The 13,894-nt window shown below is 53.1% G+C and overlaps 1 protein-coding gene across 12 annotated transcripts in view; it reads left to right on the plus strand.

Annotated features, from left to right (window-relative positions):
* The window catches only part of ATP2B2 (ATPase plasma membrane Ca2+ transporting 2), a 373,485-nt gene that overhangs the window by 290,907 nt on the left and 68,684 nt on the right, over positions 1-13,894 (plus strand). For all 12 annotated transcript variants that reach the window (XM_067043444.1, XM_067043446.1, XM_059077715.2 and 9 more), the window contains 3 exons: positions 2,238-2,435; positions 9,379-9,636; positions 10,668-10,793. In XM_067043444.1, the coding sequence (XP_066899545.1) occupies positions 2,238-2,435; positions 9,379-9,636; positions 10,668-10,793 (582 nt within the window). The remainder of the gene's footprint in view (positions 1-2,237; positions 2,436-9,378; positions 9,637-10,667; positions 10,794-13,894) is intronic.

Consider the following 13,894-nt stretch of genomic DNA (forward strand, 5'->3'; position numbering starts at 1 on the left):
CTGACCGCCCTCCTCCCCATCTTATTGGGAGGAAGTCTTCCTGCAGTCTTCCTCCTCCAGGAGATGGTGATTAATTACTCCAACCTCCTAAGACCGGAGAGTAATAACCCGATATCCTCACCTGGTGCCTGGCATAGCACTAGGCAACTTACACGGACAGCCTGCCAAAGCCTCATCCTGCCCCTGTGAGGTAGGCCCCGCCATTGCCCACATTTTACAGAGGGGAAACTGAGGCACTGGTGGTGAAGTCACTTACCCAGAGTCACTCCAAGTTGGGATTTGAGCCCATGACATCTGACTCCAAGCCCCACCCGAGTTCTTGGTGCTTGGTCTCAAACTAGCCACCTATGGGCTCAATCCAGTTTATGGATATGTTGTGTTTGGCCCCGGGATGTTTTCAATGGGGAAATTGTACATCAAATGCCAGGTATCCAGCTTGTCTTAGAAGACCAGACAGTCTACCACACTGGGCCCAGAGTCCCCCACAGGAGACGAGAAATATCTGTCCCCTTTAGAGGGGCTGAGGTTCTTCTCTTTGCCCCAGTCCCCATCACTCCCTGTTGCCTCCCACCCACCTACTTCACTCATTCACAAAACCTGCCCGACCCCACAGCGATTCTCATTTGCAGCTCCTGCCCGGCGCTCTGTCCCAGGACCCAGGATCTCAACGTTGGGCCTGTGAACAACCGGATGACAGAACCTCTAAGCCATGGCTAGACCCCCTGACCTGGAGGACACCCATATTTTCTACTGGTCACACTACTGGCAGACTCCAGAACATTTGAATGACAGGCCCTCAGGAGATTCAAAGACTCATCTCTCTTTGAATCAATCAGGAGGAGCCCAGGGAATGGGCTGGTCCCATTGTCACCAAACTTCTTCTTCGTGAAAGCTTCATTTACCCCAAACCTTATGAGGAGCCCCAAAATGTGAACAGACCCCAGCAAGACCACTTCAGGGCCTGTAGACCTTGAAATCCCTGGGCTCCTCGGGGTCCGTACATTCTGTTGAACTGTCCTAGTTTCAAGATGGGGAAACTGAGGCCCAGAGAAAGGAACTGGCTGACCAAAGGCATAGCTAACTGCCGTAACAGGCCGCTGCTGACTGTGCCTAGCCTCTTCCTCAGAGGCCCATCTCCAATTCTCCCTTCTTCCCCCCATCAAAACCCATTCCCAGGAAAAAGCCTGAAGCTCGTTCACACTATGGTGTCCAGAACCAATGATGGCTTCTCCTCCCAGGGGGTCTAAAGGAATTGAAGCGTTTAGTTAAAGGGAAGAATTTCAGACATTGTCTGTTGGGTAGAACTGGGCAAAGGAAGGAAGACAGGGAACCTCCCTGCAGTCCCTGAATCATACTACGTCGTGCCTCCTTGCTCTGGATATGGAGCTCCCAGATGCCACCACAGTACAAGAGGCCGGGGGCCACATTTCCATGTGCTTAGAACAGGGCTGGCCTGGGTTCTCAGGTCCCAGGAGCGGTGTCAAGGCCACCTCCGGGTCTCATGAAGGCCTTGGTCTCTTCCTCTATGAAATGCACATAACTCAGCTCGGGCCCCTCCCCCGTGCACAGGCAGGACAGCGGATCTCCAGTGCTTACGTGCACTGGTAGGCAAGGCAGGTGTGGGGTTTCTTTGGGAACGAGCCACCCCCGGCTCTCCCATGAGGTCTCGCCAGTCTGGCTCTTGGCGGCGGTAGGTGGGTGTTTCACTGTCGGCGTCAGCACCTAGAAACCCAGACAGGAGGCATGCCCGTGTCCTGTACCCCTGAACCATAGACTGTGGGACTCCCAGGACCGCTGAGCTCCTGCGTCCCTGAGTGTGGGGCTTTTCCCTTCGCGGACACTCCCCAGCACCCACACTGGCCGGGCCCGCAGCAGCGAGAGAAGCACGGGTTGAATGAATAACTGGATGAATGAGCGAATGAACGACAGACTATTGGAGTTCTAGAAGCCGTGATGTGATAGCTTATCTATGATAGTAGATATTAGACCACGAGGCCCCACAACTGTAACAGCAGAATGTTCCAGTCCTCCAACCACAGCACGCTAGTGTCTCTGTTCAGGAGACCCTCTGGGCCAAAGCAAACAGTGGGCGCCGGGCTCCTGGTGGGTGCCTGCCAGCCCCCTGCCTTGTTTTGGCCTCTCTCCCCTTCTCTCCTCCCTCCGCCACGTGGATGATTCCCAGAACGTGTGTGTCTCTCCTGGGCCCCCGGGCCAACCTCTCTGCACTCTGTCCGCAGGTTTGCCAGGCACCGCTCCAGACCTGGAAAAGAGAAAGCAGATTTTTGGGCAAAACTTTATACCTCCAAAGAAGCCAAAAACCTTCCTGCAGCTTGTTTGGGAGGCACTGCAAGACGTGACGCTCATCATCCTGGAAATCGCCGCCATCATCTCCCTGGGGCTATCCTTCTACCACCCGCCCGGTGAAAACAATGAAGGTAAGACAGGGACCGGGACCCCTGCTGCCCACCCGGCAACGTGCGTGCCTGGCCACACGGGAGGGCACTAGGGGCTCACGGCCATGGCTCCCTCCAGGTGAGGAAACCGAGGCCCAAGGGGCAGGGCCTCACCCACAGCTAGTGGGTGGCTAAGCCCGACCCCAGGCTGAGAGAGCCCGGCCCCCATTCTCCCATGTGTGAAATGCAGGGGTTGGACCAACAATGGTCATGTTACAGGGAGTGTTTATTGAGCACTTACGGGGTGCCGAGCCCTGAGATGCTGTCCTAACAGCCCCACGAGGTAGGGTCCATGATTATGCCCATCTTAAAGATGAGGAAACCGAGGCACAGAGAAGTGAGTTAACTGGCTCAGGGCCACCCAGCAAAGAAATAGTCCCCAGGTTTTGCACTGGGGCTTGTTAAAAACACCACTCCCTGAGAGACTCTGGTTGTGCTGGATGGAGCCCAAGGGTGGGTGACCCCGAACTGTCCAGGCTGCTCTCTGAGAGCTCCCCACTCTCACAGCTGGGGACGGAGCCCCCGAATCGCTCACCCGTGGCCGACACGCACACTCTGACCTGACAGGGCATCAGCCCTGCTCTCTGGGTGCTCCAGCTTCTGAGCGACGCTGTTTCAGCTCCGACGCTGGGCTTCTCCTCAGAGCCCCGAAATTGCTGGCTCCTCAAGGCCTGCAACTACGAAAACATCCGTGGTGACGTCAGAGCTCTGTGCACCTGATATTCTACAACAGGGATCACAAACTTCAGCCCACGGCCGACTCTGGCTCCCCTTTTTATATGTTTTTATATGGCCCGTGAGCTAAGTTTGGTTTTTACATTTTTAAGCGGTTGAAAGAAAATCAAAATAATACTATTTTGCGGCCTGTGACTATCGTATGAAAATTCATATGTCGTCGTCTAAAAAATGCAGTTTCGTTGGGACACCCCCATTTCTTCTCCATGGTGTCTGTGGCTGACTTCCCACCACGACGGCAGGGTTGAGTGACTGTGACAAAGACAGCAAGGCCCACAAAGACTGAAATATTCACTTTCAGGCCTTTTATAGAGAAAGTTCGTCAACCTCTGTCCTGGAAGATCAGGAAGGGAAATTTTGCTACAAGAAAGCCATTCTCCAGGGCCTTCCCTGGTGGGAAGTGGTTGGGAGTCCGCCTGCCGATGCGGGGGACGTGGGTTCGTGCCCCGGTCCGGGAAGATCCCACATGCCGCGGAGTGGCTGGGCCCGTGAGCCGTGGCTGCTGAGCCTGCGCGTCTGGAGCCTGCGCTCTGCAACGTGAGAGGCCCACGTACCACAAAAAAAAAAAAAAGAAAACCATTCTCCCTCTCCCCGGCCAGCCACCACTCTGTGAGTGTGGAAGGAGGATAAAATGGATGAAGACTCAGTTTCTGAAGGGAGCCCGTTCTCCCGGGTTAGAATCCTGTCTCCATCACTTCCTGGCTGTGTGCCCTTAAGCAAGTCACTTTCCTTCTCTGAGTCTCAGTTTCCTCATCTGCAAAACCGGGCGACAGACCTCACCTTGAAGGGTTATGACAGGGAGGTGGTGAAGGGCCGTGTGGACAGCGTGGCACACACAGAGGGCACCTGGAGGTGCTGGACCTGCAGCCGCTGCGGGTAGACCTCCCCGGGCTTCCTTCCCTGCATCCCCGTTGGGGACCCCATGCTGTGTGCCTTGCGGGAGAAGGACTCTCAGTCCCGGTCCTAGCTTGGTTCCGTGTCAGGCTCACCCTTGTGGGCCCGATGCTGAGCATGCTTTCCCACCTGACGAGTCTTGGACTTGAGAGGGCATCCCGAAACCTGTCCTGGGTTCTGAATGGGGACATTGTTTTGTGGGTGGAGGAAACACTGTGCCACTCACCCAGGGAGGGTTCTGGGGCAAACCCACTTTCTCAAAGTCTGGACTTAGAAGTCCTAGTGGAAAAACTCATAAATAAATGAGGAGGTTGGGATTAACATATACACACTACTATATATAAAATAGATAACCAGCAAGGACCTCTTGTATAACTGAATCACTGTGCTATACACCTGAAACTAACATGACATTGTAAATCAGTTATACTTCAATTTTAAAAAAAGAAAGGAAAAGAAAACTTCAACCTCCATTCATTCTTCATTCCAGAAACTGAGCACCTCCCAAGGGCTAGGGCTTCACCAGCTCCATGACAGCTTTCCTTGATGATGACGAAGTCTTTTAAACCTGTATCGCTCTACGCATATATACATAGATAGATAGGCAGACAGATACATATATACACACATACCATGAGATATGTGGGATCACATATTTTTTTGCTGTTAGCTTTTTATAATCTGATTTGGCGTTAGTAGAAAAGTGTAAACACTTTTCTTTGTTATTACTTATAATTAGACATTTCCTAATCAATGTGCTGTGTAAGTAGATGATCCTACTAAGGTCACTGCTTCAGGCAAGCAAATAAAAAGTGAAAAGCATGTAAGAAATAACCCTTATGGGCCTCCTTTCCCCAAATGAGAAAGTGGTCTCTGAGGTTCCTTGGACAGCTGTCACCCCACCCCCTCCCAGGCCAGAGTTTTCTGAGAAACTGGATAGCCAAGTCTCTCTGGCCAACTACCTCAATTTTATACCTCCTATTACTAGCTGATTTCTTTTTTCTGCATGACCTCTTTCCAAAGAGGGTTTAAAGCAAATAAATTTGCTACTACGATTGAGATATAAATTTGACTTTGGACTTCCTGGCAGCCAAAGCAGAAAGTGAATTAGGATGATTTGCATAGCTCAAGTAATCAACAAGGAGGAAAGGTCGTTCTTTTGGAAGATAGCATGTCCCCTGACAGTGAATTCTGGGATGAACCTTCACGTAGGATATTATGAGAGATGCATAATGGGCAGCATTCTTTGCAGAAGTTTTCCAGAAAATATAGAAGAAGATGGCACATGGCTACTTGCATGAGCCTTGAACAAAAGCTAAGGGTGCAACACAAGCATAATAAGAAGGGTAATTCCTACTATTTTTAGAGCCACCACTAGTTGGAAGCTTTTAGGGTGACAGTTCATGTGATCCTCACTTGACCCTCACAACAACCCCGTGGGCAGGTGCTGTTATCACCCAGGACACCAAGGCCCTGAGATGGTAAATGACTTGGGAGGTCAGACGTTGGGAAGCAGCAGAACCGGGACTCAGACCAAGGCGTTTTCCAGCTCCCGAGGCCACGCTCCTGTCCCTCGGCTACGTTTCCTCAGAAAGTGACCAGGTTGAGTCAGTGCCACCCGGAGAAGTGACCTTTCTGACCCAATTTACTGCAAGATTAGAACTCAGCAGGCAGATGATAGTGGGGGTGCTGTGAGAACATGGATCTGGCTGTACCAGGGGGAGCCTTCCCACAGCCCTGCACGCAGATGGCTGGGATCACCTCCATCTTAGAGAGGTGGGAGCCAAGGCTCAGAGAGGGCAAGGACTTGCCTAAGGTCACACAGCTTTTAGACAGTAGGGCTGGATTTTAAACCCAAGGCTTCTGGTTCTTTCTACCGCCCCTCCCTTCCTCCAGCTGAGACACTAGCTCAGGCCACACTCAGTTGATGAGGGCTGATGCACACACTCTAGTCCCACAGAATGAAGTGCCCGCGCTTCGTGACTGTGCTTCCTCCTCCCCAGCACCCAGGCCCTGGCCTGAACTCTGAGTTCTGGACCTTCCATGTTGCCTGGACCACCCCCTGCCATGTCAGACTCAGGCTGCATCAGTTATGTATAAAACAACGCTGGTGATGAACTAACGGGCTCTAGACTGCCTTGCAGCATGCCTAGCCCTTCCCTGTTTGCTTTCTTGGCTCAGAGACCTCCAGACACTTGTCAGAGGTCACACAACACTTTTATGGCAGGGCTGGGATAGGCATACCCAATGTTTCCAACTCCCTGCCTGTGACAGCTCCCCTAGTGCCACAGTGCCAGCAGAGTGACCAGCACATAGCATGTGCTTAGAAAATGTTTGTGGCTTGACCAGTTTTGAGAGTCCTTATTCGATGCCAGGCCCTGCTAACCACCTAGAAAGTAGTTTCGCCATTTTGCTGATGAACAACTCGAGGGAAGCCCAGAGAGGCCAAGTGGATTCTCCAAGGTCACACAGACAGTATGCGGCCACACCCTAGAAAACCCTGGGTCCAGGGAGGGCAGCTGCAGGTTTCCCAGACCCTGTGGTCACAATCTCCAGATCCTGTCCCTGCCCCAGTCCAAGGGAGCCCCAGAGGAGACCTCAGCAGGGCCTACCCACGCCCCCCATTTCTTCCCCTTTCTCATCTCTTTCCCGTATTTGCACCAGAGCAGCAGGAGTTGTTTTCAGGGTCTGGTGGCTCCCAATAGCTTAAGCAATCTGCATCCCTACTTTCTTGCCATCCCAGGGCACCATGGAATCATCAGACAGTTCTCAAAAAGCTCATGGCTTTTGCTGGCCAAGCGAGTGCCCTCAAGGGCCCAGCGGGCTCCTTGGTATTGAATCAGCAAGGGCAGCAGACAGGGCTTGGAGTCAAGGTAACAGGGTGTGGACCCACTCAGCTACCCTGCCCTTGGCTCTCAGAAGTCAGTCCAAAGAGAGAAGCTCATGAAAAGGAGAGGACCAGTGTCTGCCGTGTACTTACCACATGCCAGGCCCTTCCAAAGCCCTGGGATCACAAAGTCCGTGGGGTCATCCCACTTTATAGCTGTCCAAACTGAGACTCAGAGAGGCCAAGTCACTTACCCAAGATCACACAGCAGAGCCTGGATTTGAAGCCATGTCTTTCCAGTTCTAGGGCCCGAAGGCTTTTCATCGTCCTGGACTGTCTCTAAGTGTCCTAAACGTTTCAGTAACTAAAGCGGGGGGCCATTGATGAAGCACAGGACAGGGAAAACACAGCCCTCCCACTTACAGAGCATGTGGCAGGGGCGGGGGATGACAAAAGTCCCAGAAGGAGAAGAACCGAGCTCTGTATCTTGAATCACTCCCCTGAAGTCCAAGAGAATGCATCTCCGTGTACTGGGTTTCTATTTAGCAAGGTTCACCTGTGTTTCCCAGTTTGGGGGAGTTCCCTGGTGTCGTTCACTAGTAGAGGGGCACCTTAGTTCCCCTCCTCCCACCTTCACGTGGTTCTGAAGTCCAACTGGATCCCCTCTGAATGTGGGGCTCGAGGCCCCATTCAGGCTGCCTGTGTGATGACATCACGTGCTGGACAAGAAGCCACCCTTACGCTGAGCGTTTACTGTGTGCTCGCTGCATCAGGCGCTTTACGTACAGCCTCTCCCCAGACTTCACCACCACCTAGGAGGGAGCCCCTGTCATTACCCCGGTTCTGCAGATGGGAAAACCAGGGCACAGTGGTTAAGCAGCTAGCTCCGGGCACACAGCTGGGATCTGAACTCAGAGCTAGCCCGATGTCAATTATCACCACCATGATAATGATTATCATCACCACCAAAGGCTGGTTCAGTTAAACAGTTTAAAATTATTGGAAAAGTCTGAAATTCCCAAAGAAAAGAAAAGTGGCTTTGAGAACCCCACACAGTGGTATAGTTGTTTATTAGCCGATGAGGAGTGGCTGGTTCAGCGAAAGATGTGGAATTTTCTAGTGACCCACACCGCCGGCCTGCAATGACTCTGTATTCTCCCAAGCATGGGCCCACCAGCTGAGCCTTGACCCTTCCGGGAGCTGAGAGCCAGAAAACATTCCCTGGTACCACCTGGCCTTCTGGTCATGTTGCTTTCGACCCCTCGTTTCCCAGAGAGTCATGCTGGGGACTCTTGAAACTGCTGTTCTCTCTTCCTTGGGACTGAATTAGACTTCCAGACAGTCGACCCTGGGTCTTTGGCAACATTTTCTACTTTCCCAGTGAGGCCAGCATGTGGCAAAGAGGGCCGCTGGGCTCAGGGATAGTGGGCAGGCCAGGTCCGGTGTCAGATTCCAGGGCTGGATTCAAACTCCAGGGCTGCTGTGTGATCTTGGCTGAGTTGCTGTCCCTCTCTGAGCCGCTTCTCTCCTCTCAGCCAGCTTGAGGGTTAAAGTGAATGCCTGGCACACAGCAGGTCTTGCGAATGGCCCAGTCAGGGCCCAGCCTCGGTGGAAGGGGCCCGCTCTGAGTTTTCTAAGAGTGGGTCGTCAGATGCTTCTCACAGTCGCTGTCCATGGAGAGACCGGTTCTCCACCCCCCAACCCCTGCCCATTGGAAGGAAGGGCCTAGGCCAGTCCTGGTGTGGCACTCACCTCTCTGGGCCTCAGTTTCCACATCTGCCCATGGGGGTGATACGTCTCACTTTCCGGATCCTTGAGGGGGTGCGGGAGACAGAATGTGCGGAGGGGCTTGGAAAGGCCCTAGGGCTCAGCACTGCGTGGGCAGGACCTGCCTTCAATTCCTTGAAGTCCGAGCCCTTGACGTCAAATGTGTCTGGTGTCTTCTTTTTCTTTTTCACATGGTGGGTCTGGCCGGCCTTAAGCAATGTGGGGCCCAGACCTGGAGGTTCAGTGGTGCAAGGGTGTGGGGTGGAGGGTCACTGTGTATCAGACAAGTGGCTCGGAGTATCAGCGTCCTCCCTGTGTAGCCAGGGCTCAAATCCAACAAGGGCTGAGTAAGAACCTCCTGTGTGCTAAGCACAGGCCAGAGCTTTTGCCTTCCTCCCCTTGAGTCTGGAAGGTGGTCTCAGTGACTCCCATTTTGCAGATAAGGACACCAAAGCTTAGGGAAGGCTTACCCAGGACCATAAAGGGACAGGAGCAGGGTTCAGACCAGCTTGCTGGAGGGCAGGTCCAGCACTGTGGCTCCCGCCCCAGCCTAGAAACCTGCCTCACAGTTGCTGGAAGAAGGGCAGGAAAGGGCATCAGCAAAACTGCATTTTAGACCCTAAAGCACTTGCACTGTTGATTGCTGTGAGGCCCCTTCTGCCTGGCTGACCCGCCCTACCTGCTTCCTTCTGCTCTCCGCAGGATGTGCAACGGCCCAGGCGGGGGCAGAAGATGAAGGGGAGGCGGAGGCAGGCTGGATCGAGGGGGCCGCCATCCTCCTCTCGGTCATCTGCGTGGTCCTGGTCACGGCCTTCAATGACTGGAGCAAAGAGAAACAGTTCCGGGGCCTGCAGAGCCGCATTGAACAGGAGCAGAAGTTCACCGTGGTCCGGGCTGGTCAGGTGGTCCAGATCCCTGTGGCTGAGATCGTGGTTGGGGATATCGCCCAGATCAAATATGGTAAGTGACCCAACCACAGAGCCACATGTTGGAGCTGGCGTCTGGGCACAGGTGGGACCCAGAGAGGCTGCCCCAGGGCAGGGGGTGGATCTCTGAAGGCTGGGCCCAAGCCAGGTTGTCTTCTGAGCTCAAGCCAGGTTGTCTTCTGAGCTCCTTGGAGAGGTGGAAAGCTCCTTTCTGGAGGTAAGATTCCAGAATCCGTTTAAATCAGAAATGGCAAATACATAGCACACGTCCCACAACTCTCCACACTTCTACCCTTAGCAGACATTACTAATCAATCTCAGCTCAAAGCCTAGATACATCCTCAGACGCCTTCTCAATATAACACTCCAAGGACCGCTAACACTCAGAATGGGTTGATGAGGTGAAATCCATTTCCCACCTCTGATTTGGCTGTTAATGGATGGTTGTTGGGCTAGAGAAGGTGCTATAGGGAGTGGACATGGATGAGCGAACGTTCTAGGCCTGTGATACTGCCATGGAGAAAGTGAGCAGGCTGGTGCCAAAGGGGATTTAGATGAGATATGTCCTAGGTAAATAGAGGCCAAAGATGGGGGAAAGATTGGCAGGCCTCTCCTCACTCAGCCCTGGGGGGCTTGGTTTCCTCTGATAACATGCCTGTCTTGGGGGCTCTTCAGCCTAGTCAAGCGAGCTTAATCCCTTCCAAAAGAATTTCCCCAAAACATAATTGAGACCAGAGAAGACTGAATCATTGAGAAAACTGGGCCCCAAATCCATGCCATGCCAAGAGAAGCACTTTATAAACTGAAGGACATGCCCACCTAAGCTAGGATTATTGCGGAACCTAACCTCAGCCCTCCAGGCCTCATGCCCTTCACCCTGGCCCCAGGCTTCAGCTGCCTATTGTCCTTTGATGGGCGCCATCTTGGTTCCTGTATCCTGGGAACCCTAGGCAGCCAGTTCCCAAGGGTGAACCTTCCTTGTCATCATGCCTTGAAGAGAATATTCCAGCCTCTCCAGCCACCTGAGACCCTGCTGACTGACCCCCTCACCCTTCTTCCTACCAGGCGACCTCCTCCCTGCAGATGGCCTCTTCATCCAGGGCAATGACCTCAAGATCGATGAAAGCTCCCTGACGGGGGAGTCTGACCAGGTGCGCAAGTCTGTGGACAAGGACCCCATGCTGCTGTCAGGTGAGCTGTGGCCCACGGTGGGCTCACTCCCATTGCTGGTTCCTGCCCCCATGCCCAGGGGGCATCCATGTCCCCTTGAGGAGGCTGGAGCATCTCAGAGACTTTGGTCCTTGTCTCCGGATCTCTGGCCAACTCGGCCCCAAACGAGAACTCCCTCCCTTTTCCCCTGCAGTCGTACATGGAGCCTACTGTGCACTCGGCAGCACTCCAGGCCCTGGGGCAAAAGCACAGTGAATAAAACTGACAACGAATTCCTGCCCCCATGAAACTTACCTTCTAGTAAGTTGATTTTCTGAAAAGTCGAACATGGGAGCCTGTTCTCGTTAGAGATGAGAAAGAATCAGTCTGGTGATGCCTACTTTAGATGCCTGCTGTGTGCCAGGCATTGGGCTGGAGGCTGGGGACACAGCAGTGTACAAGGCAGATGAGGCCCCAGCCTTGAGGAGCTTGTAGTGTAGTGTGGAGAGACAGACAATGTAAAAATTCCAGAGGGTAGTAGGTATATGATGAAAAAAAAGCAGGGCAATGGAGTGCAGGTGGTGGGGGAGGTCGGGGAGGCCACGTGTGAGCTGAGGTGTGAATGATGAAAAGGAGCTGGTCTTGCAACTTTCCAGGGAAAGAGGACGCAGGAAGCAGGAGTAGCAAGTGCAAAGGTCCTGAGGCAGGACCATGAGCAAGAGGGAGACCTTGTGCACCATGGTCAGGAGTTTATAAATTTTCTGAGTATGATGAGGATTCTCTGGAATCAGCAGTAAGCTGATCATGTTTACATTTTTAAGATCTCAGTGTGGCTGCTGCAGGGGGCAAGAGAGGAGGGGAGACCCTGCAGAGGTGAGGCACCAGACAGGTGAAATACACCCCCTCCAAGCAGGGACATCAAAAAGGCTTTATTGTCCGGCAGTGCTCAGCAAACATCCTCTGAGCAGTTGCTCTGGGCCAGGCCCTGGGCCCTCCCTTCCATGATGATAGACTCATCCCCTGGCCTTGGAAGCCCCCAGCTTGAGTAAGCTGGGGCAAGCAGACCAGCAAATAGCTAATTCCACAGTAGAGGAGTGAGGAAGGTGTGAGAAAACCAACAGAACAGAACTATCCAGAGAGGTGGAATTGAGCTGGGTTTTAAGGGGTGAGTAGGAGCCCACCAAGCAGAGTTGTGGAGAAAGGGCCCTCCTAACAGAGGCACAGCAGGATTTCCTAGAAATACAGAGGAGGAGCAGCATGTCTGCACGGCATGATGGTAAAAAGGAGTGAGAATTAGGTCTGGGGCATTTATTATCAAGAACTATCCAACCAGCAGTTATTAAGCACCTACTGTGTGCCAGTGGTTAATGAGACAAACCAGGTCCCTGCCCTCCTGGAGCTTAGGAGCTAGTAAAAGAGACAGACAAGGAAGGAACAAACAAGCAGATAGGTAACATAATTTCAGAGAGTGATAAGTCAGGTGAAGACATTACACCATTATAGTGAGATAGAGACCCTGAGGAAGGGGACGGGAATCTTAGTTGATCAGGGAAAAGCCTGTCTGAAGAGGTTGCATTTGAGCTAAAACCAGAACAATGAGAAGAAAGAGCATTAGGCAGAAGGATAGCGAGTGCAAAGGCCCGGGGGGGTCTGACCAAGTGATCATGGAAAGCCCCAAATGCCCTCTGGGAACTTAGAGCCACATGAGAGCTCAGTAAATGGTCATCTCCCTGTGGCCCTGGTTCTGACCTCTGGGCTGAAGTGGTTGTCAGAGAGGCGAGCATCCTTGGGAGAAGTGGCCGGCTGGGTCGTGAGGATCGGTGGAAGTGGAGGGGAGATGCTAGGCCTGAGTGGATGAGTGATGAAGGTTCCAGACAGTTTGGAGGAAGGAGAGGAGGGATGGTTCCCTGGCAGGAGGCTGGGGAGAGAAAATGTTCAGGATCACTGACCTGAAGCATGAGCAACCAGCCACCGAGGTGGGCACAGGTGCAAAGATGCTGGAAAAGAGCAACAGGGCAGAGATGGATGGGAAGTCGGCTGGCCAGCTGAAGTGGAATCAACCACTCTGGTCTCCATCTATCCATCTGGCTGGAAGCCCAGGCAAATGGGGTAGACCCTGGGCCTCTGGATGTCAGGAGACAGGAGCCAAGGTCTCCCATGGTGTCTTTGTGGACAAGATGGAGAAGACTGTGCTGAGTCCAGGGGATTTCGGTCAGTTTGTGCTGAGCCTTGAACTGCTGGCAAGCTGGTGAAAGGTTTCTAGCAGTCTTCTCTGGAGCTCTGTCCTGTTGTAGTGTGGAACGTATGCCCATCAAGTTCACAGAGACCACAAGTCCAGGAAGGCTGACAAAGAGAAAGCAAGAGTCAGTACCCACAAAGATGGCCAGAGTGCAGGGTGAATTAGACTCAAGAAAATGAAACTTGACCGTGAGCTGCAGTACTGACATTCAGAAACCCAGCTGTGTGGCGGAGAGGGAGGGCAGTGGCTTAGCCCAGGCTCCTGGGGAAAAGACAGTGAGAAAGGGGCATGGTCTGCCCGATGGAAAGCAATCTAATTGGAAAGAGAAGAATTCTGTAACGGTCAGAACCATTCTAGGAACAAAAGAGGCTGCCTGAATGGTAGTGAGTTCCCCGTCACTGATTGTGTGTGAGCAGGGCCTGGACAGGCTATGGGTGGGTCTGTGGTAGAGGAGGCCGAAACCCTGAATGGGTGCTGCATTCAGTGCTTCTCCCTGCGGTGAGAGTCACAGATTCAATACACCTGTCCTCACCTGTGCCTCTGCTATAGACCCGCCTCGTTTCCTTCCTTCTGCCCTGCCTCTGCTGAGGCCATTTCCTCCTCCCACACGGCTCTCTCCCTTCCCCATTGCACATTTAACTCCCGCCCATCTGTTCAGTGCCACCTCCTCCACGAAGTCTTCCCTGACCACCCCTGCCCTGTGCCACCTGGGACCCGTGCATTAGCCTGTGACATCACACTGCGCTCAGCCCATTCGGGCACAGGCTCATCATGCTGACTGAGTTTTGTGCTGCGCAAAGCATGTCAAATAAAGTAAACAGCAAAACCATCCACATCCCGCCACCCAAACAAATCTAACGGGTCTCCCTTTTATGGGCCCCTTCCATCCTTGGCCAGTCCAAGA

This window comes from Kogia breviceps, chromosome 10 (genome assembly GCF_026419965.1).
Source record: "Kogia breviceps isolate mKogBre1 chromosome 10, mKogBre1 haplotype 1, whole genome shotgun sequence".
NCBI lineage: Eukaryota > Metazoa > Chordata > Mammalia > Artiodactyla > Physeteridae > Kogia > Kogia breviceps.